This window comes from Pundamilia nyererei, unplaced genomic scaffold (assembly GCF_000239375.1).
Source record: "Pundamilia nyererei isolate P.nyererei 1_Seehausen unplaced genomic scaffold, PunNye1.0 scaffold00006, whole genome shotgun sequence".
Lineage (NCBI taxonomy): Eukaryota > Metazoa > Chordata > Actinopteri > Cichliformes > Cichlidae > Pundamilia > Pundamilia nyererei.
This window is the reverse complement of record NW_005187407.1, coordinates 4,398,935-4,422,116: the sequence shown is the minus strand read 5'-3', so window position 1 is coordinate 4,422,116 and position 23,182 is coordinate 4,398,935. Positions and strand designations below refer to the sequence as shown.

General features: G+C 42.7%; 1 protein-coding gene across 1 annotated transcript in view; it reads right to left on the bottom strand.

Annotated features, from left to right (window-relative positions):
- wscd2 (WSC domain containing 2) overlaps positions 1-23,182 on the bottom strand; it is a 41,663-nt gene that overhangs the window by 6,059 nt on the left and 12,422 nt on the right. Inside the window, exons 2-6 of the mRNA XM_005722171.1 lie at positions 11,920-12,824; positions 8,434-8,548; positions 6,362-6,546; positions 3,406-3,527; positions 3,161-3,335 (exon numbers count right to left, since the gene is read on the bottom strand). Coding sequence (XP_005722228.1) covers positions 3,161-3,335; positions 3,406-3,527; positions 6,362-6,546; positions 8,434-8,548; positions 11,920-12,307 — 985 coding nt within the window. The 5' untranslated portion in view covers positions 12,308-12,824. The remainder of the gene's footprint in view (positions 1-3,160; positions 3,336-3,405; positions 3,528-6,361; positions 6,547-8,433; positions 8,549-11,919; positions 12,825-23,182) is intronic.

Here is a 23,182-nt window from a genome sequence, read left to right as displayed (position 1 = left end):
GGGGTGTCAGGCAGAAGCACTCAGAAGTGTGACTTCCTCATATGTGACCCATCCCTTTGCTGTTCGTGTGCATGTCTGCAAACTCCAGACAATAATATCACAGCCATTTTTTTTCTTAGTGCCCTCTGCTCCTGCTTAAACTGCGTGGACACACTCGGGTGTTTTCACACTTGCATCCTGTTTGTGTGCACACAAAATGCTGAGACTTTTTTAAATTTCTGTTTATTCCCGAAATTGTTCACATGTTGTGGTTTTAAGCTTTGTATTTATTTTTAGTTTTTCCAGCTCATAACAAGCAAAATATCTCAGTATTAGGAAAAAAGGAGCCACAGTGGGATAATTATACCTGTTGTGCAAACAGAAGGTTATTATTTTTCCTTCATGACAGAAATTCAGAAAGAAACTAATTAAATTGGAGCCAAAGTGCTTTGGTGTATTGCATCTGGGTTTCCTAAGGTAGGGACCCTGCCCACTCCATATGAATAAGTGGTTCATGTCTTCAGTCCTGTGTGTTTTTCAGGTTGGTATACCAGGAAACCATACACACACACACACACACACGCACACACACGCACACACAACCTTTTAGCACTAGTGTAATGAGTCTTTTTAGGGACACGGCTGTTTATCTTAGTTTAGTCTGTTGCCATGGCATCTTAAGAAAAAAAAAGGCAGGAGCTATGTTACAAACAACGCTTTTTTAAGCTTCATAATGTACCGATAATCTGTGTGTGTGATTGCGTGTATTTATTTTCAATACTGCGGCGCTGAACCCTTGGCATATGGCACAGTGCCGATAGTGTTAACTCTGTGACTGGGTTAAGGTTTAAAGTGTGATGCTGGAGGTTTTTTTAGTTTGTAATTCATTTGATGTTGTGAGCTCAAATGAGAACAATCATAGTTATTTAAAAGTAACTCTGAGGCTGTGATTTATGCTGTGAGATACCTGAAATATTAACTGGTTGAAAGTGAAGCCTCCTGAATGAATCTCAGTGTTGATTTGGTTTATACAGTTTGAAACTGAGCACGAGTTACGTCTGTTGTTGACATAAAGTAAGTATAGCCAACGCTGGACACTAGAACAAAGGAACATGTGGAAATTTATAACAGGGTTTATAAGTCATGTTTATAACCAACCAACCACTTGTTACTTTGGTACAACTAGTCCTAGGACTCGTAACATTAGTTCACTGCTCTTTAGTCAATGAGTTTGCATAAATTGCAGCTTTTCCCCAATATTTGGTTTCTGGTCAAACAGGGAACTCTCTAAGTGGACCAAAGTGCGTCACTGCAAACCACACCAGAACAATCAGTCTGCTTACTGAGCACATGTGTCTGGAGAAGAAGCACAGACAACACATTTACTCCTAACATTTGTATTTATATATCTGTTTCCTTCACTTCAGTTTGCTAAAAACTGTGCACACTGCATTCTCCCTGAATGCAAAGTGTGCTTGGCAATGGGAAGGCGTGTTTATTCAGACTGTCAGCACACACCTCTTAGCCTCTGGGCTGGATCATGCTCCCACCATAAACAAACCACTATGGAGTTCCTTTGGAAGTACAAGTAAAGCCACCTCCTCCAAATTAGTCTTGGTGGTCTCGTCTGTACCTGAATGTGAGAGTGCAAAGCTGACATCTATACAAATGAATCCCACCTCTTTATCCATTTCTCTTTATGTGGTTCTGAAGTCAGTTATCTCTTCCTTTAGCCCAACTACTCCATGAAGTTTCCTAAAAACCGGGCTGATAGCTTTTGGATAGTGTGGAGGTACTCAAAATGTACCTGCAGCTCAGAATTAGCTTAGCAGAGGAATTAAATAATTGATACTAGCGCAGTTGATATAGTTTTCATGTCAGTTGACAAAAATCCACGATAACCTTTTGGCACGTTGTAATTCAAGTGGTCTAAGAGGGAACTACACTCCTGCACCTCCTCTGGGCTCTGTTTTCAAGAGGCACTTCGACCAATCAGACGTCATTTTAGACGAGTAGCAGCTTCAAGAGTGAAGTTTCAGGACTTTGCCTACAAAATTTAAAAACATGAACTTGTCTAAATGAAGCTTACACACACGTTTAATAAGAAAGATCTGTATTCAAACATCTGTCTGCTTCTCGGATGTTTGGTAACTTATCTAAGCTTTGCATCAGTTCCCCTTTCCCACACTGTCAAGCTCATTGCAAGATCACAAGTCCAATTGTCCTTCTGCCTGCCTTCTTCAGGCCAATCAGCCGCTACTCCATGTACTTTAAATATCACTGCAGATCTTTCATTTTCCTTTCCAGATGCCTTCATGCAACCAGCTTCCTTCCCTCTCCCATGTCAGGCTCCATCCAAGCCTCCATCTTCATCTCCATCACCAGCATCTAGATTCCGAGGGGTTTTTCCCTAATCCCTATCACTGCTGGGATTCTGCTGCGTCCAATTGACAGATCTGGATCTGATCTATAGATCCCATTCTCATCACAAGTGATGATCACCATTGTGAATTCTGGGCAGCTCAACACAGAAGTTGGCATCTTATCTAAATGAGAGGCACATGCAAGTAGTAGAAGCTAGAAGGCCAGTGAGTAGTCCAGATGTGTGAGTTAATAAGGAAGACAACCACAACTTTTTTTTATTGCACATCACAGAGTGCTATAATCAGCAATGCAGTCAACATAGAAAGTAAGCAACTGTGGAGCCAGTAAATACATAAATATGAGTTGAGTTGAATTCTATGCTAGGCCCAAAACAGCACTAACTTAATATTAGAGTGTAAGATGCACGTCTGGTTGAAGGGGCTAAGAACAGATGTGGCAAAGCTGCAGGAGAAGAACTGTTGATTTTTAAATTCTGTGATTTTTGAAATGATCTTCTTCACTGCATGATCACATCTTTAATCCACCACAGATTCATGCATCTCATACGTGGAATCATCTACAGCTCAGGGTTGAACGGTCAGTGCCAAAATCATTTTGCAAACTTTGCACGACATGTAAGTTAGACAAAGTTCCGGCTCATGCTGACACTTTGCACTTGAATACCACATGTGTTATCATACTTTAAATTGAATGTGCTAAACCTCAGCGTCTGACTTGGACTTTCCACCAACAGAATGTGACCAACTTCAACACATGTGTGGCTTTTCAGCCGCTGCCAGGAAACACTTAAATTTACCTTGAACCTGTGTCTGGTAGACGACAAAGTACTTGTCGTTTCCACAGCTTTCAAACTCTTCCCCTTGGCACCGATTGAGACACATGCCCTCGTCCTCCAGCTCATGCAGGGAGAAGAGGGGCGTTGGGAATCCGCAGTAGCATCGATCTCCAGCGAGCACAGCCAGCGATTTCTCCTGGAACACAACAGCCATTATACACTGAAGACACACTCGCGCAGCGTACAAATCCCCAACATCCACTCACCCTTTCTGTGCACATGTCCACGCACTTATCCACAGACATGTTCTGGATGACCGCGCTGAAGGGGAGAGCCAGTGTGACATTGTCTGGCTGGTGGAAACACCCTTTGAAAATGGCACTGCCATCTGAAACAGACAAAACAAGCCAGACTGTCACTTACCAACACGAAAGAACACAGAGACCCTAAACTAACAGCAGCACTCGTGTCCCTGGGATGACTTGCAACCTCCAATCCTCTCTGTGGTCTGATGTTGGTGAAGACAACACATCACAAAAGCTGCTCTTCTCCTTCATGTGCAGGTCTTTTTTTTTAACCTTATTTTAATTTGTTATTGACCTTTTTTTGCCAGCCTGCTGAACCTAACTGAAAAGATAAATTCGTTTTTATTCACGATGGAAATGTTTCTCGCACTGCACCACAACTTTAAAGGGTGACACCCAGATTTAAGTCACTGCTAAAGGAAATCTAAACATCCATTTCACATTTATTGCAGGCTGTCAACCTGTCAGCAGCGCCAGTATAGAGTACTTACGAAAATGTCTCTGTTGTCAACAAACTGTTAAGAATTAATGACAGAGGAGAGAAACCAAACAAGCGCTGCTTTTCACTGTGACAGACAGTGTGATGAAGACACCTTGCTTGCTCAGACAAAGCCAAGTAAGATATGCAAATGGAGCTTCGTCTCTTTGGTATTCCTTCCTCTCAAAGTTTATAGTGTCACTACCAGTAAACAAGACTATTGAGCACTCGCTCCTTTCCTTTACAGGAAGTATTAGTGATCAGTGGTGTCAGACTTTAAAAAAAAGAGAATATCCCCTTTATAAATTAGTTCTAGTGCTGTGTGTGTGTGTGTGTTAAATGTTTTATTTATTTTCGACCTTGTTCTCTGACTTAAAGTTGCATTTTTAATGCCGCGTTCTCTCCACGGATCCTGTTTGTGTTACCTTTCTGTGTTTTAACATGCTGCAGCTATAAATCCATCCAGCTATCAGAGAAAATGAGGTCTCAATAACAAAGAGTGCATCAACGATGCATCTGCGCTCAGTTATTATAGCTTTTAAGAGCTGGGATTTACTCGGCAAAGCTTGCAAAACAGCTAGCACATCACATTTCCTCCATTTCCTCTTTGATGTTCTGAGCAGCCCTCACATGACATGAGATCGGGGTTAGAGGTGAAAATGCCGACCTGAAATGCTTGCGCAGCAGTTAGATTGAAGGATTAAAAGCAGAAATGAGAATAATAACAAACAAACAGCAGAGGAACAGAGGGGTGCACTGTGAAGCAGGTTCAGCATAGCCAAACTTTCTTTGTGTCAGCTGGCTCAACAATTTCTCAAACCCCCAGTCAGAGATAACGGATATCGCCACGGTTGCTATCAACTGTCTGTGTTAATCCAGGCTTCCCGCTTCTCACATAAAAGAAGGATTCGGACGCATTATTAGACTTTTCGTCCGCTCAGAATTGATCATTTGAGTGCTGCCTGCTTCAGTCAGAGACATTATGAGGAGAGCAGGTGATAGAGATTGAAAAAGAACGGGCTGTAACAATGAAACAGCAAAAGGAAGGCCTGGGGGCATTCAGGTTTTACAGTGGCCCATACCCCAAAACAGGAATGTGGAAATTACATTAGAGTGTGTCCAATTATTTCAACTGATTTATCACAGACTGGTCAAAGTCCTAATCTTTGTTTAGCAGCCATGGTTTCAGCAGAGTAAAATCAGGTCTAGGATCGAGTATAAAAGTATTCATTTTATGCATGATCTACTGAACTGTAACCATATATGGTGATTTTTGTAGTGCAGTCTTTTAGCAGGTTCCTTCAGCTGTGCCAACATTTTTATTAGGTTGCATCTATAAAATGTTTTCCTTCAGGACTTGGAGCATGTTGTGATTATAACCTGCTGTGCACCAGGTTATCTGTTCAGCATAAAGCTGAATGTACCAAGGTACAGCCACCTTCGTCACAATGAGAACCTTGACTTTAAGCTTGAAATACCGCCCTAACCCAATAATCTTGCTTTGTAGTGCACACCTCTGGAGAGAGCGGTTGAGCTATGAAAATATTCACCACATATCTGCATGGTAACTCTCTCTGATCTCACAGTATTTCCAAGAAGCAGGAGCCAAGAAAGAGAAAAAGGAAGAGTGAATGCAAAAAGGAAAGGGTGGGTAGAGTCACCCCACCATGTGTTCGGGACTTTTTTAGATTATAAAGAAAAAAGTTCCCACAACAAAGCAACAAAGCAAGCCACAGTTTTATAACAGGTATAGCAGGAGAAATAATTTTTAGACACCCTGCTGAATTTGTTACAAAGGAAAGATTTTTCTGGATGTTTGGTTCATATTCTGTCTCTCTCAATTAAAATTCAACTAGCATACGAAATAAAGACTGTTCATTAGTTTGTAAGTGATCCAGCAGGGAATCAAAAAAATTAGGCATATTCTGTACTATAAGATCATTACAACTCCTGATAATCAGCTCTTTCTCCCAAGACTGAAGTTTTCCACTGGCAGGCAGTCGGTGTTTAGGATGAAGACCACAGGCGGCTGGGCTGTGTAGGTAGAGCAGCTCCCCGGGGAAAGAGGTAAACACAACAGAGCAGCCTGCTCCCGACTGTGGCAATAAAACAAATCTTTTCCCTCAAAGTAGCCGCGGGTGTTACACTCCTGAATCAAAATTACATCTTTGTGCCTAAGTACAGACTCTCAGGACACTCATTTCTAATCAGATCCATCTTAGAAAAGGGACCCAAGTTTAATATTTTATTTTCAAATATCAAATTCAATTTTTATGGCAAATCTATAATGAAATTAAACTTTTTGAAGGTTCCATTTAAAGGATTCATTTCACATTTATTTTAGACTGTGAACCTGTCAGTGTTGATATAGAGTATTTATATCAGCAGTAGTAAACACTTGACGTGTTGTGTTATTGGATATGCTGATGCCAGACTTACAGCGGCGCGCAGACTCCTGACTCAGCTCCAGCCTATAGATGGACAGTCTGTTGGGCCCTCCGCACACGTTGCTCTTCTCTCCTTTGCACTCCATGTTGCATTCGCTGTCTGAAGCATTGGGCGCCTGGATCTTATGACCACAATAGCACTCTGCGCCAAACTCCAGGCCTGCAAACATATATCCCCTGGAGGGAAGAGGAAAAAAAGGATTAGCATTGTTAGCGTAGGGAGACAGAGGGGTTTAAGTGATCGTTTTGAGCCTTCATTATGTTCCTTAATCCTCCACAGGCAAAAACAGTTCATCCTCTGGAGCAGCTGGGAGAGCTGTAATCAATGGAAACAAACCACTGATGTGGTTTGTGCATGAAAATATTATTCAAGAATAATGCATCGCTGTGAAAATGAGAAAACTTATGTGCTTTGCAGGCGTCTTAAGCAAAGCCAATTATAAATGTGTGCAGTATACTAGAATTTATCACACAGGGCTTCTCCTCTCCGTACTGTTGCCTGATGAAGGATCTGACTCCCAGAAGGCTTTGCAGGTGCAATTAGACATCGAATATGCATACCTCACACAGGAGAAATCCCCAGGCTGTCAATCAAACCCAAACCCCTTTCCCCCCCTACGATGTGTTGCCCCACATTTGTTTGTCTGCTTTTATTAACCCGCTACTCTAGCAAACGTGGCTGCAAGAGGCAAGAACTAATAGGAGAAGGAGCTGAAAACAGGCATCTCTCTCTGCTCCTATTCTCTGCTCTGTGAATCAGTCATGGGTGTAATTCAGTGCATTCGATAGAGCCGTCCCTGGTACTCCACAGGGAGGGAGGAGGGGGAAAAAAAAGAGGTGAGAGAAGGATGGTGAGGTATCGCGGAGAGTGAGACGGGATGAGAGGATAATGGGAAACAAATGGAGGAGAAGTGGGGGAGATGAATGGCTTGAAAACTGGAGCGCGTATTTTTACTACATGAAAACTGTGGCAGTGCAAAAAAACTCTAAAACAAAACAGAATTTTTTTGGCAATCAGTGAAAGAATACTTGCATTATAACAAACCGACTGATGTTTTTTTTACCTTATAAAACATGATATAAATGCAAATGTAATTTAATAAACGGCCTGAGGCTTTTTGTTTTGTTTGTTTTTTAATGAATGGGCTTTAATTATAAACCAACGCCAGCGTGACTCAAAACCGCAGTTCAGTGTTTCAACAAAACAATCACATTTCTTTATAATATGCAGAACTAAAACACAGTAAAAGCTGAGCACTGCATAATCTTAGAGGCCTGGTGAGGCCGTGTCAAAATCTAGTTTTAAAGTCTTTATCACGTCGCCTGTGTCATTTCGTTTTGTACGTTGTGTTCAATGTTCTACTCAAGCACAGGAAAACTATTCACGTACACAAACAGGGAGGTTAATGGTCCGGTTCGCTCATTTTGCCCTGGGCCGCAGTAACAGATTAATGTGGCCATAGCTGAACGGAGGCCGAGGAAGGGGCAGTCCAGTTAAGTTCTTCCAGCAAGTTGTTTGTGTGCCATGACCACAATTAAATAGAAAAAGGGTATTTTTGAAACTGCAGATCCAAAGTTGGGAGGACTTGGATGCCTAAAATATCATGTGGTCTGTGGTGGAGCACTGGCTCATACTTTAGCCTATTCCAAGAGCATTTTCAAACATTTTCACACCATAAGCAAATGTATTCTGTCACGTTGAGTCAAGAATGAACTCTTGAACTCAAAAACTGTGAAGGATTTGTTATATGTGATATAAAAATGTGATACGATTGGGAGCCTGTGTGCAGCCACAAATGGGCCTGGAGGTCATCTTGCTTGGTCTGCTGTGCATCTTTCCTCGTGAGCTTTTCTCTCTCTTTCATTTATTTATTTTTTGCTTTTTTAGCTCAGTTACGATGGGAAAGTACCTTTTGATCTCCTGCAGGTTTTTTTTTATCTCCCCTTCAGCTCTTTTGTAGTGGAGGGGTTTTTTTTTTATTTCTCAGTAGGAATCAAAAGCAAAAAAAAGAAGGTTAACTTGCCTAATGGATGAGTTTTTTTTGTTGTTTGCTACTGTCATACCTTTCTGCACAGTTGTCCTGGCAACGAAATACAGTCATTTTTTTGTAGTCAAAAAAGGAAACTCCTCTCAGAGCTCTTTTCTGAGTGTCATCAATGTAGCAGCCGATGTACTTTGCTGAAAAAGGAAAGAAAACACAGTTGGTCGTGTGTGCAGAGAAAACATAACTTATATGTACATAAGATTACATTTCTAACGTAACAGCTCATACAGAGCAATCAAAACCCTTTGTCAGAAGTGTCAGAGGTGAATTTTATCCACATTAGAGTCCTCACACACAGCGTCACGCTGTGGTGACATCGCACATGGGAGTCCAAACTGGGGCAGAAGCTTTATTTATTTATAAAGACAGATATCCCCTTCTAGTGGCCTGTAACTGTAGTGGCAGTCATCTCTCTGCATTTTTCAGAAGTGTGTGGGGGCTGGGCTCTAGTGAACCTCTGCAGAGGCATACAATGACCCTCTAACAGCTTCTTGCCTCTCATTAGAACAACGTTCTTGTGTTTAACCGGGCTGCACAGACCCTACCAGCAAACCTCTCACCATCTGTGCTCTGCCATCACCCCTTTAAACCTCTGTTAATAACTAAATGAGGGAAAAGCATAGAGTCCCCTGCATTATCTTAATTGTGCTGGTCTACAGGCCTGCATTTGAGCAGCATGTTGTGCACTGCAGCGGATGGTAATCTACCTATTGTTGAGCTGGAAAATAATCTGCTTTTTGATGGAGGCAAATGCAGATTTGATGAAACAGCATCTCTTGTTTTGAATAGCACACTTCTGCTTCGCATTACACGAAGGTAAAGGATGAAACGGCAGATGCAACTGATACAATTATTGTTTTCAATCATTTTAGCATCTTCCGAAATGACCTCATTGCAGCTGGTGAATCACATTTTCCATAGTGCTCCGAGTATATCCTTTCTCCAGCCTACTCCTGTTGTCTATTTGTACAGCATACATCTGTGCAATTGGCCCACACAGCAAAAATGTGCTTATGCGCCGTGGTCTGCATCTTATCGCAATATTCCCTTCAAATTAAATTTGGAGCCAAGGTGAATTAGTACATTTGGAGTAAAAAGAGAAGGGGAGAAAAACTCTTAACCCAAACACAGCCACCTTTGGAAGACAAAAGGCTCTTAAACACTACATATTAATGAGTGGCGCTGGATGCACGAGTGCAAAAGATAGCTTTGAGGTTATTAATTACTCTATCCTCACGTTCGGCTGCAATCCCGTGAGGTTAGAGTTTCAGAAAAGGGCGGCGTGGGGGTGGAGGCGTGGGGTGGCTGAGTGTACATTGTAAACATGTTTGCTTTGCTCCCTCTGAATGCAGAGGGAGCTAAAAAAAAAAAAAGGTTATTACCGCTTGTGCATTGTTTTATAGTCTAAATTTGAATTCACAGCAGGTTACTGTGCTGTGACTCAGGGATTATGACCCGCTTCACGCTTACAGATGTTGGGAGTCTTTCTCAGAGTTAAAAATCAGGAGGGAACTCTGCTGTTGTCATAGCACACATAGCACAGATGGAGCAGCAGTCCCTCACACTTATGTTTCATCTTTATGGCAGTTTAGCTCTCCCACCTGGCTGTACAGCTTCTCTGGAGAAAAAAAAAACAGGAACCAACATCACTAAAAGGTAGTTTAAACAAAATCTGTCTGTTTATTTACGCTTTTTTTCAAGTGTCTATTTTAGGATTTTATAGATGATTAAATAGAAACAGCCAGATAGCATGTGCTCATTCCCAGTGAAGTTATCTCCCTGCCAGTGCGTGAAGCAGATGATTATCACAGCCGGACTGAGGATTTCTCGCTGGCTGAACGATACGGGAATATTATTTCTTTTTTAAGCACCACTCAAAAAGTCACCTGACAATTAATCTGCTTTACAGGTTTAACACGAAAGGAATAATATTTTGAAATACAAAATAAAAGGTAAAAAAAGTTCCCACCTGTACAGCAGGTAGTTGAACTTTAATTCCACTCGACTCTGAGGAGACTTAACCTTCTAATTTCCAAGTCTACCGTGCATTTCCATCATAACGGTGCTTTTTTCCCCATTAACAAACCTTCTCACTGCCATATAGATTCCTTTTATTTAAATAAGAGTTCAAAAGTGTAGTAACACGAGATGAGCTGTGAAGTGTAATTGAGGCACGGATGCTGAAAACATGCCACAGAGAGAGTAAAGCCTCTTCACATTTCACCAGTGAAATTGTGATATTTCTGTGTGTGGACTCCCATTGATGAGCAAAATGTTTCTAGCTTTCAGTAGTGGCACCCGAGTGTTTCGAACTCATGCTGTTTTGTATTCTTCCTCTGTGGCGCTGTTGCTCTTTGAGTTTCTTGCACTTATCTAACGACTGTGGGTAAAATGTTACATGTTAACATAAGAGGGGAAAAAATGGTGTTACTACTTTTTTCTTAAGGACTTAACTAGTTTATAGTTTTCTCTTGTGTTTCGCCATGAAGATAGGAGCAACACAGGGGTCGTTTTTTACTTAATAAATGCATATGGCAGAAATGTGAACTGTTGATTTCGTTTTCAAATGTTTGTGCTTCATCCGAGAGCAAAGAAAGTGATAGACACGATACGAAAATCAGAGAGGAGGAAGAGAGAACAGAGCCAGGAGCAAATTTGTCCATGTTTCATTTTAAAAGATCTTTGTCCTGTTCAAGCTCAGAGATGTCAGCTGCAGGTAGACACATCCCAGCCTTACACCAGTGTTTCCATAACACATTATGATTTAATAAGCTGGCACTGAGTTTACATGTAAACCTTTTAAGACGGGATTGTGCACATGAGCCAGATAAAGGGGTTAATCCCACAATCGTCTAATCGTCTGGTTGTTGTCATATCAGTCAAAATGTGAGCATGTGCAGAACATGTGAAGGAGCTACAGCTGAAGCACAGAGACGGGGAGATCCTTAAAGGATTTATTCCGGAGAAAAGACATAATTATAATTATCATCTCACTCCACTCTGAGGAGATCTCCCACATGACCAATTACAGCTAGTAGCGTCGAGTCATTAAGATGCAGCAGTTTGTAATTTTTGGGATCTCTTTCATTTTAGCACAAAGTGGGACAAAAGCAGCTTGTGAGTATGCCAGTGAGCTTCCATTATGAATGGGCCTGCAATAAAAAGTTCAGCATTTGCACCACTGCTGCTGCTATGTTGCCAATTTATCATTTTTCTCATGCAACATATTGAAAAGAGTTAAAAATGAAGCAGTTAAATGAAAAGTGCGATAACAGCGTACCATATATGACAAATGGAGCCTCTCCCAGCTGACATAATGCATGACTCGGCGTTCACCCTGGACAGGACTAACCACTGAACCATATTGTTTAAAACTGCTTAAAAGAGACATTTGCTAACTTGCTTTGAGATGTAAAAGAAACTAAAGGTTGTGGCTCAGATGGTTTATTTGGAAAACTCCCCAGCTAAAGAAAAGTGCACAACTGCAACAGCGGTTTTCACCCACCTCTTCCATCATCCAGGTCTTTGGCATTGCGTCCTTTCAGCGCGCGGTTCCAGTTGCTGGTGTAGTCTCGCCCCCTGCCCACCATCCCAAGGCCCTCCTGTCTACTTTTCTTCATCCAAGGGGGACCGAACCTCCGTCCACTTCTCCGTTTTTCCTTAAACACCCTACTCATGAGGCCAAGTCCCCGAGTGTCCGATGAAGCCCAGCTGCCCATCTCCGAAGCTATAAGAGAGTCTCGGCCTCCTCGGGCTCCGGGACCGTTGTCCCCGACGAAGCCAGCGTGCAAAAAAACGAGGCTCCCGGCGGTCAGGTAGAGGAGGATGAGGGAGAAGAATCGCACAGGTTTCCTGCGGAAGTAGCGCTGTATCTTCAGCAGAGGCTTGGCCATGCTGGCTCTCCCAGCCACTCAGACACACTCGCCCAGTGATGAAAAATCATAAAGATGAAGAGTCAACACCACACACAGCCCCACTGGGCACCAGCTAAAGCAAAGATAAAAGTCAATGAAAAAGTCTTAGACCTGCATGAAGGTCACCCAAAAAATAACATGTCTTTTCCCTTGTGGATAAATCTCCAGTCTCGTAAGGAAGGCTGCTTGCATCTGTGCTGCTCTGCCGGTTGTGAGAATCTCTTTCTGCTCCCACTGACAGACCTGCCCTGACAGCCGGCTCTAGGGCCACGTCCTGAAAGGTGAGTGGCTCCAGGTGAAAGATGATCGCTCAAAGGCTGCTTTCACTTCAGTTATCAGCCTACAAAGATGCCACACCAGCACCGCAGTGGCACTTTCTCCCACACTGTGCGGAGGGAAGAGGGTTTTATTTATCAGCTGAGCTGAGATCCTTTCAGCTCTGTGCGGCCGGCTATTCACTGAGATGATCCGGGAGAGAAAGGGCGTGCCTCACCATCTGCAGTGAAGACACACACACACACACACACACACACACACACACACACACACACACACACACACACACACACACACACACACACACACACAGGGAGAATAAACATACACCTGAGTCAGTTTCATCACATGTGGAGTGGAAGAAAAAACATGTGCAGGTTACAAAAGGATAAAGAAGGCAGATCTAAAACATCTTGAAAAGCTACAAATCAATCCGAGAACAGACACAGAAGCCGAACACTGAAGCATTTCCTTTACAATACTGTTGGTCCATGCAGTTCAACTTTGTTATGCAATGCAAGCGATCTTCATTCTTCTGTCAAACTCACAGCAAACAGAAATACCAGATGGAACAAAGACAAGCACAGAAAATTAAATAACAGGATTCAAAGCAATTACGTATCTTGGAAACGACTCTGTTTTTAACCGTTGCGCCAAACAGTCATAAAAAATTAACTCTACGAGCCTCAGAGTGCTTTATTATCTTTAATAAATTAAGCTGAGCAGAAAGGACAGGAAAAAATAAAACAAAGCTCTACCCCGCAGCATTTTCTTTAAGATCTATTGTCTGTGGGAGTTTGTGGGAATTAAAGACATTTGTGTAGATGACAGAAAAAGAGCAAAAAGCATCTTTTAAAGAATGCAGAGGTTAAAAATCTGGAAGATTAAGGGTGGTCATCCATAAAACACATGCTTTCATGATTCTGTTCAAGATTTACTGATTGCTCCATTTTGGTTGTGTGTGTTTCGGGATGGCTGTATCCCGACTTTCCAAACTCTCTGCAGCTTCTCTCAAAGGAGTCTCTGTTCTGGGACGAGCCCCAGAGGCTACAGTCGGATGGTGTAACGCAACACTCCTCAAGGTCAGGGAATTTTCCAGAACATTTGAGGGGACACTCACCCATGTGACTTTTCTGTCTGTCTGCCTCAGGACAAATCTGCAGAAGACTTGTCACCTGAAACCTAAATGGCACCGCAGTCCCCCCCACTTCCCCTTCTTCTTTTCCCCTCGGTAGTCTATGAAGACTCTGGGACCCTCAAGGAGAAAAAGATTACATTCATGACACAAAGACGGCCCTCATCCTGTTTGACATCTCTCAAAACTTTGCCTGGATGTAAGGATGGCTTCCATTACCGATGTCTCTCCGCATCTTGATTATTGTGTATTTTGTTCATTTTTAGGATCAGATCTCTCTTCCACAAATAAAAACACAAGACGTTCTGAGATGTTGCAGCCATGTTCACGTCAGCTTTACGAGGACACAAAAACAAACAATGGAGCTTCAAAAAATGTCCGAAAAATAACATCTTAGAAGTAAATCTCTGATGGCGCCAAGTCGTTGAGTATGAACAAACAAATTCACAAGAGATTTAAGTAACTGTTTGACATTTGGGGGAAATGCATTAATTTCCTTTGTCTGTAACCTAATTAACATCTTTATTGTTTGATCTGTACACAAACAAAAACGCCTGCTTCTGCCTGTTAATTTTTCCATCCCCTAAGAAAATAAGTACGATAATAAACTCTTCCTTTAACCGTGCCTGAAATGTCATCCTTTCATTCCCATGAAACAACCTCTTTTCCACAATAACGCAGTTACACAGTAAGATAATTCCTCAACAGCTGTATAAACACTGTTGAAAAGTGACTCCTGCACTCCAACTCCACATTGTAGCCACAATAATTTATCATTCCTGCGTCAGTGTTTCGCTCCCGGTCGATGGAGAAAAGATATTCCTGGACGACTCGGCGACTGCTAAACAAGCTGGTGTTTGTTTCAAACCGAAAACTGTTTGCCCAGGAGACGCTGAATCATGTCGAAGCCAGGGTTATGCGGTTGAAAATCAAACTGCGTATTACATCATGCTTACGACCCCTACCTCACCGAAGACAAAAACACAAGTCTAATAATTTGCACCGGTCCTTCCTGAGATCAGGCTGCTTGAAGGCCACGGGGGTTTTGAGTGGGGCTGTTACGTTTGCCACAGCTTAAAATCAGCGTTCTCTACTGAATCGTATAGTAAATGGATTTATGAGAGCAAACGGACATGTGTGACATCTAATCACTCTCCCTCTCATGAACACGACAGGACCACACACAAAGGATAATTACTGCTGTTAATAATTCATGGTCCCCCCTCCCCAGTTACCAAAGTGAAACTGAGCTCTACTTGTGGTTAATTTGCAGTAACAAAAGTGTGGATGCATGCTGCAGGTACATGAGTCCCATGTTTAAAAAACAGGCAAGTACACACTTTACTGTGCCTCTAACTCTGCCAGTTCCAGCACAAGTTAATGTTAATATAATATATGTCTGTGTGGATTTTTTTATGGTAAAATATTCGATTTTTCACAGGAAAAGTCAGAGGATCACTATTTAGATGCAAAATCTTTACAAAATGAGTCAGATTATAAATATTTGCTGAGATATTTCAGACAAAAGTGAAGGTCTGACTGACCAAATAACACTGGCTAACCTCCCTGACCCCAAGTATGATCCCACCGTACTTTGCAGCTTAGTTAATCGCATCCTTTCTTCTGGGAGAAAATAGGAGAACAGAATTGAATAAAACAGACACACGAAGAAAAAGGAAATGCAGACAGACAAGAGACAGGAGGAGCTGTGGAGGTCTTTTTTTTTTTGCCAGATCACCGATATTACTCCAGTGGAGTGGGCACAAACTCACTGACTGACCATTAATTCACATTCATATTAAATGAGCCAGCAAATATTTAATCAGAGAGGATTTCAGGACGGAAACGTCAAAGTTAATCTTTGGCAAGCAGGCGGACGGCCAGCTTTGCTTTTGGTGCAGGCAAACGCCGCCACAAGTCAATCCATAAATATTCTTCCTATGGGACTCGTTGGGCAAGGAGAGGAATGAGTGTTTCACCTCTACAGTCAAGAAACAGACAACTGTCAACTAGCACGGACAAGTGGTGGCTTCAAACAAGGAGCGATGGGAAGAAATCAGCAATAAAATATCTGTGCTCTACTCTGCCTTTGTTTGCAGGTTGTTAAATGTTGATGCTGATCTCCTGAAGTGCACAGATCGGGTTTGAGAGTCTTTTCATCCTCTCAGCTCAGCATCAATTTTCATGTTCCCAATGAAAGATTCAAATATTGTCCATAAACACTTTATTGCTGTAAAATGTACTGAATAAATGCACATTCACAGCTATAAACAAAACACCGCCCACATGCTAAACTGACCATAAGCTGAGCAACCGCCTCTCCACATTGTTAGAATACTTTATGCAGTTAAAGACTCGTAAAAACAACCATGCTGCGACAGAGATGACACCAGCAGGAAAAAGGCTCTATTAGAGTGGTTATGCAATACTTGATTTTGCATAACGGTTCTGATTCAGGACAGGAAGAGAAAAGTTATTTCACACCCAACAAGATGTGATCTTTAGTAGATTTGGTTTTTAGACGTGTTATACTTAGTCATGACAGAGGCAGAAAAAACATCCAGTTATGTTACATGACTCTGCAGATCCTTTCCAGGTCGCCAATTTTCTTTGCTTTCGTTCTTTTCACCAGTTCGTGAAGTGCAAATCAGCTGTACGGAATCAGCTGTGATATCCTCCCACAGTTTTTAAATGGGAAAAATACCGGAAAACAAGTGTTTGGTAAAGCGAGGTTGTGTTTAGTCCGCAGTGGGGGGAAATAAAAAGCAAGGACAGTCATTAACAATGCGTTTGCACACGAGGGAAACACACACTGCTGTGATGGAAACTAGCAATATCAACAGTGGCAGGAAGAAGAGGTTATCAGGACTCTGGTGCCAGCATTACTGGGAGGGGAAATCATTTGAGGTTTCTTCTAATGCCCTCTTTGTCCCTGTTTGTACAACTTCGAGTCCCATCCTGTAAAAGAGCCGTTCTGTGGGACGTCTTCTTTCCTTTAGCAGCAGAGGGGGTTAACAATGATAGCGGCGGCAGCCCTGACCCTCCCCTCACCCTGGGGCCCGTCCTTCCGCTCTCCTGGTGTGTTTGGCCTGCCAGTGCACATTAGCTATGACTGTCAAATCACATCAAACTAAAGATCGCATTCCTCCCCCGGTGACATTACTAAGCATGTTTGTTTTTACACGCAGATTCCTCATTCATCCGGCTGCAAAGTTGCCTTATTGCAGGTCTGAATGAAATGTCAAAGCAGAGGAGTTATTGAGAGCTCCTCTTTAGCATAAAGTGTGTAAATGTGTTTATTTCAACGTTGGTTTTAGGTGTTTTTCAATGAAAACTTTATGGAAGACATCTGCAGTCTAGAAAAAGATCCATCTCATGTAAAAACTGAGAAAGCTCAAATAAACCATTGCCAAAGTTTTGCTGATCTGCAGAAGAGATTCAAGTGGCTCGCTCAGCACAGATGGCAACTCTTAGGAGCGCATGACCCCTGAAAACTGGAGTGTGAACATGACTGTGTCGAGTAACAACAGGATTATACTGCCAAAGCAGTTTTCTTCCTTTAGCGTTTGGCAAAAGCTGCTGTGGTATGTGCTACAGTTTTGGCTTCCCATCTTGTTGTAAGCCATTTTAATTAAAACTGTGTTTATCTCACTGTGTGTTCACATTAGTGATTGGCTTAATGCCCAATACACTTCATTAGTGGTGGCCACTCACAAGGAAACTCATCAGCAAAGATGCAAGAATCACCGCACGGCGACAAATCCCATGAAGTAAAGCACTCTGCTCACAAACGTTTTATTACGAATGGTTCAATTTTAAACTTTCTCCCAAAAGCTAACAACATAACTAGGAACCATCACATCCAGCAGGCTCCTGACACCTCAAAGTATCACTTAACATATCCTGTGATAAAGTTTCTAAATATAATGCTCCACTATCAGCGCTGCCTTGTAATGCATGCTGTTTATTATTGGCTCGTCTGTCTAGAACCTCTGTATGTCTGGATATTTTTAAAAATGTGAACTATCTGATAAAAGTATGACAGAATTTGAGTACGTGTGATTAAAAGTGTGTTAAAACTGACTTGGGATGATGGCGTGCTTAAAAGCGAATAATGTAAGCTGTTAGATTTCGTGTGTTTAGACTTATTCAGAATTATCTGTTTAACTTCATTTTAGGTTTGAGCAACAAACCTTCGGACACGCTGTAACATGTAACTTAAACATTGTGATAAAAGCTCTGAAGCTCTGAGTTATAGAAGTTCCATGATGTGCAGCCGATCAGTGTATGAATGTAAACACAGACCGTAAGGTTCAGCAGAGGTTTACGTGACAGAAATAATGATGACACGACGCATATGTTAGCCAAGTTTTAAGAGGATACAAAGTTTACAAGAGGAACAGCACTACCATTTTTATTATTGAGAGCATATTTCAGGCTGACATAATCAGCATGTGTGTAAATAAATGATGATAGCAGATTAATAATCCACAAATATTTGGCTTTCATCCACCAAAGTTCAAAGTCAACTCAATGATTTATTTGTCAAATATTTACAAATATTGTCAACATATGGAATAGCACCATATAGGATTTAAAACTCCGTGAAGCGCTACCTTATCGTGGTGGAGGGGTTTGTGTGTCCCAGGGATCCCAGGGGCTATGTTGTCTGGGGGCTTTTGCCCCTTGGTAGGGTCTCCCATGGCAAATAGGTCCTGGGTGAGGGACCAGACAAACAGTGATTCAGAAGACCCTTATGCCCCGCCCTGGAGCCAGGCCCAAGGAGGGTGCCCGAGGGCGAGCGTCTTGTGGCCGGGCCTTGGTCCATGGGGCCCGGCCGGGCACAGCCAGAAAAGGGGACATGGGCCCATCCTCCCGCAGGCCCACCACCCGCAGGAGGTGCCGTAGGGGTTCGGGTGCATTGTGTGCCGGGCGGCGGCCAGGAGTGGAGGCCCTGGCGGACTGATTCCCGGCTACCAAGACTGGCAATTGTGACATGGAATGTCACCTCTCTGGTGGGGAAGGAGCCTGAGTTAGTGCGTGACGTTGAGAGGTACCGGCTAGATATAGTCGGGCTCACCTCAACGCATGGCTTGGGCTCTGGAATCAGTCTCCTGGAGAGGGGCTGGACTCTGTCTCAGTCTGGAGTTGCCCCTGGTGAGAGGCGGCGGGCTGGGGTGGGTATTCTAATATCCCCTCGGCTTGCAACATATCCCCTCGTCCACAGGACTGGTAGCTCCCCTTACGATAAGGGTTCAGATCGCGCGAACAGGTGTGGGATTAGAGCTCTGGGTAGCTCCCCAACTGGGTCTAGACTGGGTCTAGAGAGTATTTTAAATTCAGGGAATTTAAAATAGAAAGTAGCTCGTCCACAGAAGGACTGGTAGCTCCCCTTACGATAAGGGTTCAGATCGCGCGAACAGGTGTGAAATGTGTGTGTTTAGTTAGTTTGTTTGTTTGCTTGTTTTAATCAATTTTAAATCATGCTTTTTATTTGTTTTTGTTTCTAATGTCTCTGTAAAGCACTTTGAATCACCTTGTTGTTGAATTGTGCTATACAAATAAATTTGCCTTGCCTTGCCTTGCTGGCGGTACGTTGGGGTTCTTCCCGGTGGACGAGAGGGTTTGTTCCCTGGGCCTTAGGTTTGGGGAACGGGTCCTGACTGTCACCTGCGCTTATGCGCCGAGTGGCAGTTCAGAGTACCCAGCATTCTTAGAGTCCCTGGGTGGGGTGCTGGAAGGTGCTCCACCTGGAGACTCTGTTGTCCTCCTGGGAGACTTCAATGCTCACGTGGGTAATGACAGCGAGACCTGGAGGGGCGTGATTGGGAGGAATGGCCTCTCTGATCTGAACCTGAGCGGTGTTTTGTTATTGGACTTCTGTGCAAATCACAGTTTGGCCATAACAAACACCTTGTTCGAACATAAGAGTGTCCATAAGTGCACGTGGCACCAGGACACTCTAGGCCGCAGGTCGATGATCGATTTTGTAATTGTATCACCAGACGTGCGACCATATGTTCTGGACACTCGGGTAAAGAGAGGGGCTGAGCTGTCAACTGATCACCACCTGGTTGTGAGTTGGATCAGGTGGCGGGGGAGGATGCTGGACAGACCCGGTGCACCTAAACGTGTAGTGATGGTGTGTGACGCTGCTGTATTGAGCTGCGGCTGCAAGATGGTTAGTGCCTGTTGTGGTGGTAACCCCGAACCAAATGGTGGACACCAGAGGTGAGGGGGGCTTATCGGGCTTGGTTAGCCTGTGGGACTTCGGAGGGAGCTGACAGGTACTGACAGGCCAAGTGGAATGCGGCTCGGGCAGAAGCAAAAACTCGGGTGTGGTAGGAGTTCGGAGAGGCCATGGAAAAAGACTTGTGGACTGCCTCGAAGAGATTCTGGCAAACCGTCAGGCGTCTCAGGGGAGGAAAGCGGTGCTCTACCTGCACTGTGTATAGTGCTGGCGGAGCGCTGCTCACTTCGACTGAGAAAACTGTCCAGCAGTGGAAGGAATACTTCGAGGACTTCCTTAATCCCACTGACACGTCTTCCGAGGAGGAAGCAGAGGCTGGGAATGAGGAGGATGACCAGCAAATTTCCGGGGGCGAGGTCACTGAGGCAGTTAAACAGAGGCACCAGAGAGCCCCTGGTGTGGATGAGGTCCGCCCCAAGTTCCTGAAGGCTCTGGACGTTGTAGGGCTGTCCTGGCTGACACGCCTCTACAACGCCTCTGCGTGGAGATCAGGAGCAGTACACGTGGACTGGCAGACCAGGGTGGTGGTCCCCATTTTTAAGAAGGGGGACCGGAGGGTGTGTTCCAACTTCAGGACCCACGACTCGGCCCCGGATAAAGCGGAAGAGGATGGATGGATGGATGGATTTAAAACATCAAACTGATGATAATGCTCTGCAGAGCTTTTTAGATAGCCTTTGTTTCTTACTGCCACTGTTTGTATTGACAATACACAGGCATGTAGGGAATCATACATGAGGATGCTAAATATCATGTTACTTTCTTGTGATTTTGTTATAATATATATGAATACATGTACAAAGTTCCTGAATAAGTATAATATCTTTGGAAAACAAGATAAACGTGACCAAAAACCTTTACCAAACATGAAGGCTACATGTGTATATCTATAGCCACATAAACAAAAAATAATTATACTCAGTATCTCAAGTACATGAAAATGGGTTTGAACAGGACAAATTAACAAAATCCTGCACTGTGCACTTGTTTTTACTGCACCACAAACCTCTTAAAGTAAGTTCAATGAGAACAAATAAAAAAATGAACACATGTAAAATACAATGCAAGTCCTTTAAATGTAAATATTGCCCAGACAGAGAGCTGCCTTGGGGGAGGTTTGTGCTTTCTCTTGTTTGTGCTTCTGCATGTTGTTTATTCAGAGAGGTACATTACGACAGAAGTTCAACACTGCCATGCTTTCTCAGGGTTAGCTGGCTTAAAAAAAAAATCCAGTTGGCAATAACCAGTGTCACATCTGTGGTTATCAACTGTTTCTGTGTGCTCGCTTAAAAAGGGGCATTTCACACCTCATATGACTCATCTTCCACACAAAATGAGTGCCGCCTACTAAATGCTAAAAAGAATCTACGAAGACTACAAAAAATATAACAGCAACCATGTTGAAGGAAGGCAGGACAGGAATGCTGCAGAAAGCGTAAAATAAGTTTATTTTGAGTTAATATATTTATTCTAACGCTGAAACATTAAAGCTTACGTCCTATAGTGAAATTAATTTTATTGATTCAACAGGTATTGTTGGTGTTCTGACACATATAAAAGTATGAAGGCATTTTCTGCACATTGTCCTGCACATTCCCAGCAAAAAATCGATGCATTAGTATTAACTAGTATTAAAAGAATTGGTGAAAATGTGCCATTTTCAGCAGTTTTTAAAGTGAAACTCCTGACCATTTTTCCATTCATAATCCAACCAAATTGTGGATTTGGATCAGAGTTAGCCACCTGAATGTACAGAATATATATCACTACATCTTAAACCCACACTAATCTTAGCACTGAAGAAAAGAAAGGAAACGGTAAGCCTGCTAACAAACACGACACACTCACATCTTTTTTTTCTCATCAGAGATAATAATTGTAAAATACGACCTTTGTCAAATCACATCCTGCCCTGGAGAAAACTCAGTCCCGACCACTGCATCACTATGAATCATCTGACTGCTTAATTATTAGTTTATCAGCATAAGTTTACGGAGAGACACTACGACAACAATCATTCATCTTCCCCAAAACAACACTGAGAAGTTAATTATTCAATTCAGGAAAAGAGCGTCTGCTTGATATTTCAACATGTACGTGACATTTCTTTTTCTTTGCCAATGTTGAAACAAGCAGTCGCTGTATTCCTTCGTGTTGTTACCTGGCCCGGTTAGTTAACCTCCCCCAAAAGCCAGTGGTAATTATGAACAGCATTACATTTGTTATTGGAGAGAGCTGAATGCACCAATGAAAGGAAAACATTTTAAGAACAACCCCCCCAAAAGCTTAAAAATTAAGCCCAGGATGGCAGGGAAAAGGCATCATTGTAATCCTGATAAAACTCCAGGTCCATTAAGCTCAGTGGTGACTTTTACTCAGAAAAAGAAGAGGTAAATTAAAGGGTCTAAAAATAATGTAATCCTCTCCTTTGACTAGCCCACAGTAGCATTAAGCTGCAGAGCTTTAATAGAGTCACTGATGATCATGAACATTTCCACCAGAGCAGAGTGATAAGCAACTTATACAGTGAAAGCAAAGTGGAAGTGATAGAATAATAGCTCTATTGTGACTGCGGACACGAAGCAGCAGAGTTCAATTAGGAACGAGCAAAAAGCCAAAATCCGGATTAGCACAAAATTTTCTGTATATTTAAAAGAATGGAGAAAATAATGAAATAAGAAAAAGTAAGTTGTTTGACTCTATTTCGGGAGAGAACAGCTGGAAATGTTTTTGATGCCAACCGAATGACAGTTCTGGTATTAATGTGTCAGCAAGCTCCTAACAGAGATAAACATCCCAGATGCCTGCTGTGTGACTTTCTGACTCACCCTCGCTAGCTGCAGCACCCAGATCCCAGTTGGCCACATAGACGGGCATTTGAGAAACAATCACTTGAATTGGTTCTCTTTAATGGCTTCATAAAAGAAGTAATTATTCTGCAGCGGGAAGGCGCTGTCAATGGGAGATCAAATGATGTCTTCCACTATCCAACCTTAACAAAGCTCCTCATTCAGGACCTTACAGGGTATCTGCAGCTTTTTTCTCAAAAAAGGAAAAGAGCTTGGTTTTTTGGTTTTTTTGCCCCACTTCTCTTCTCGCACCTTCACTAAGCACACAGGATCTCTGCTTTAATTAAAAGTGAATTCTCAAAGCTCAGCTCTGCTGTGAATCTCAGCGCTCTCTGCTTCAATAC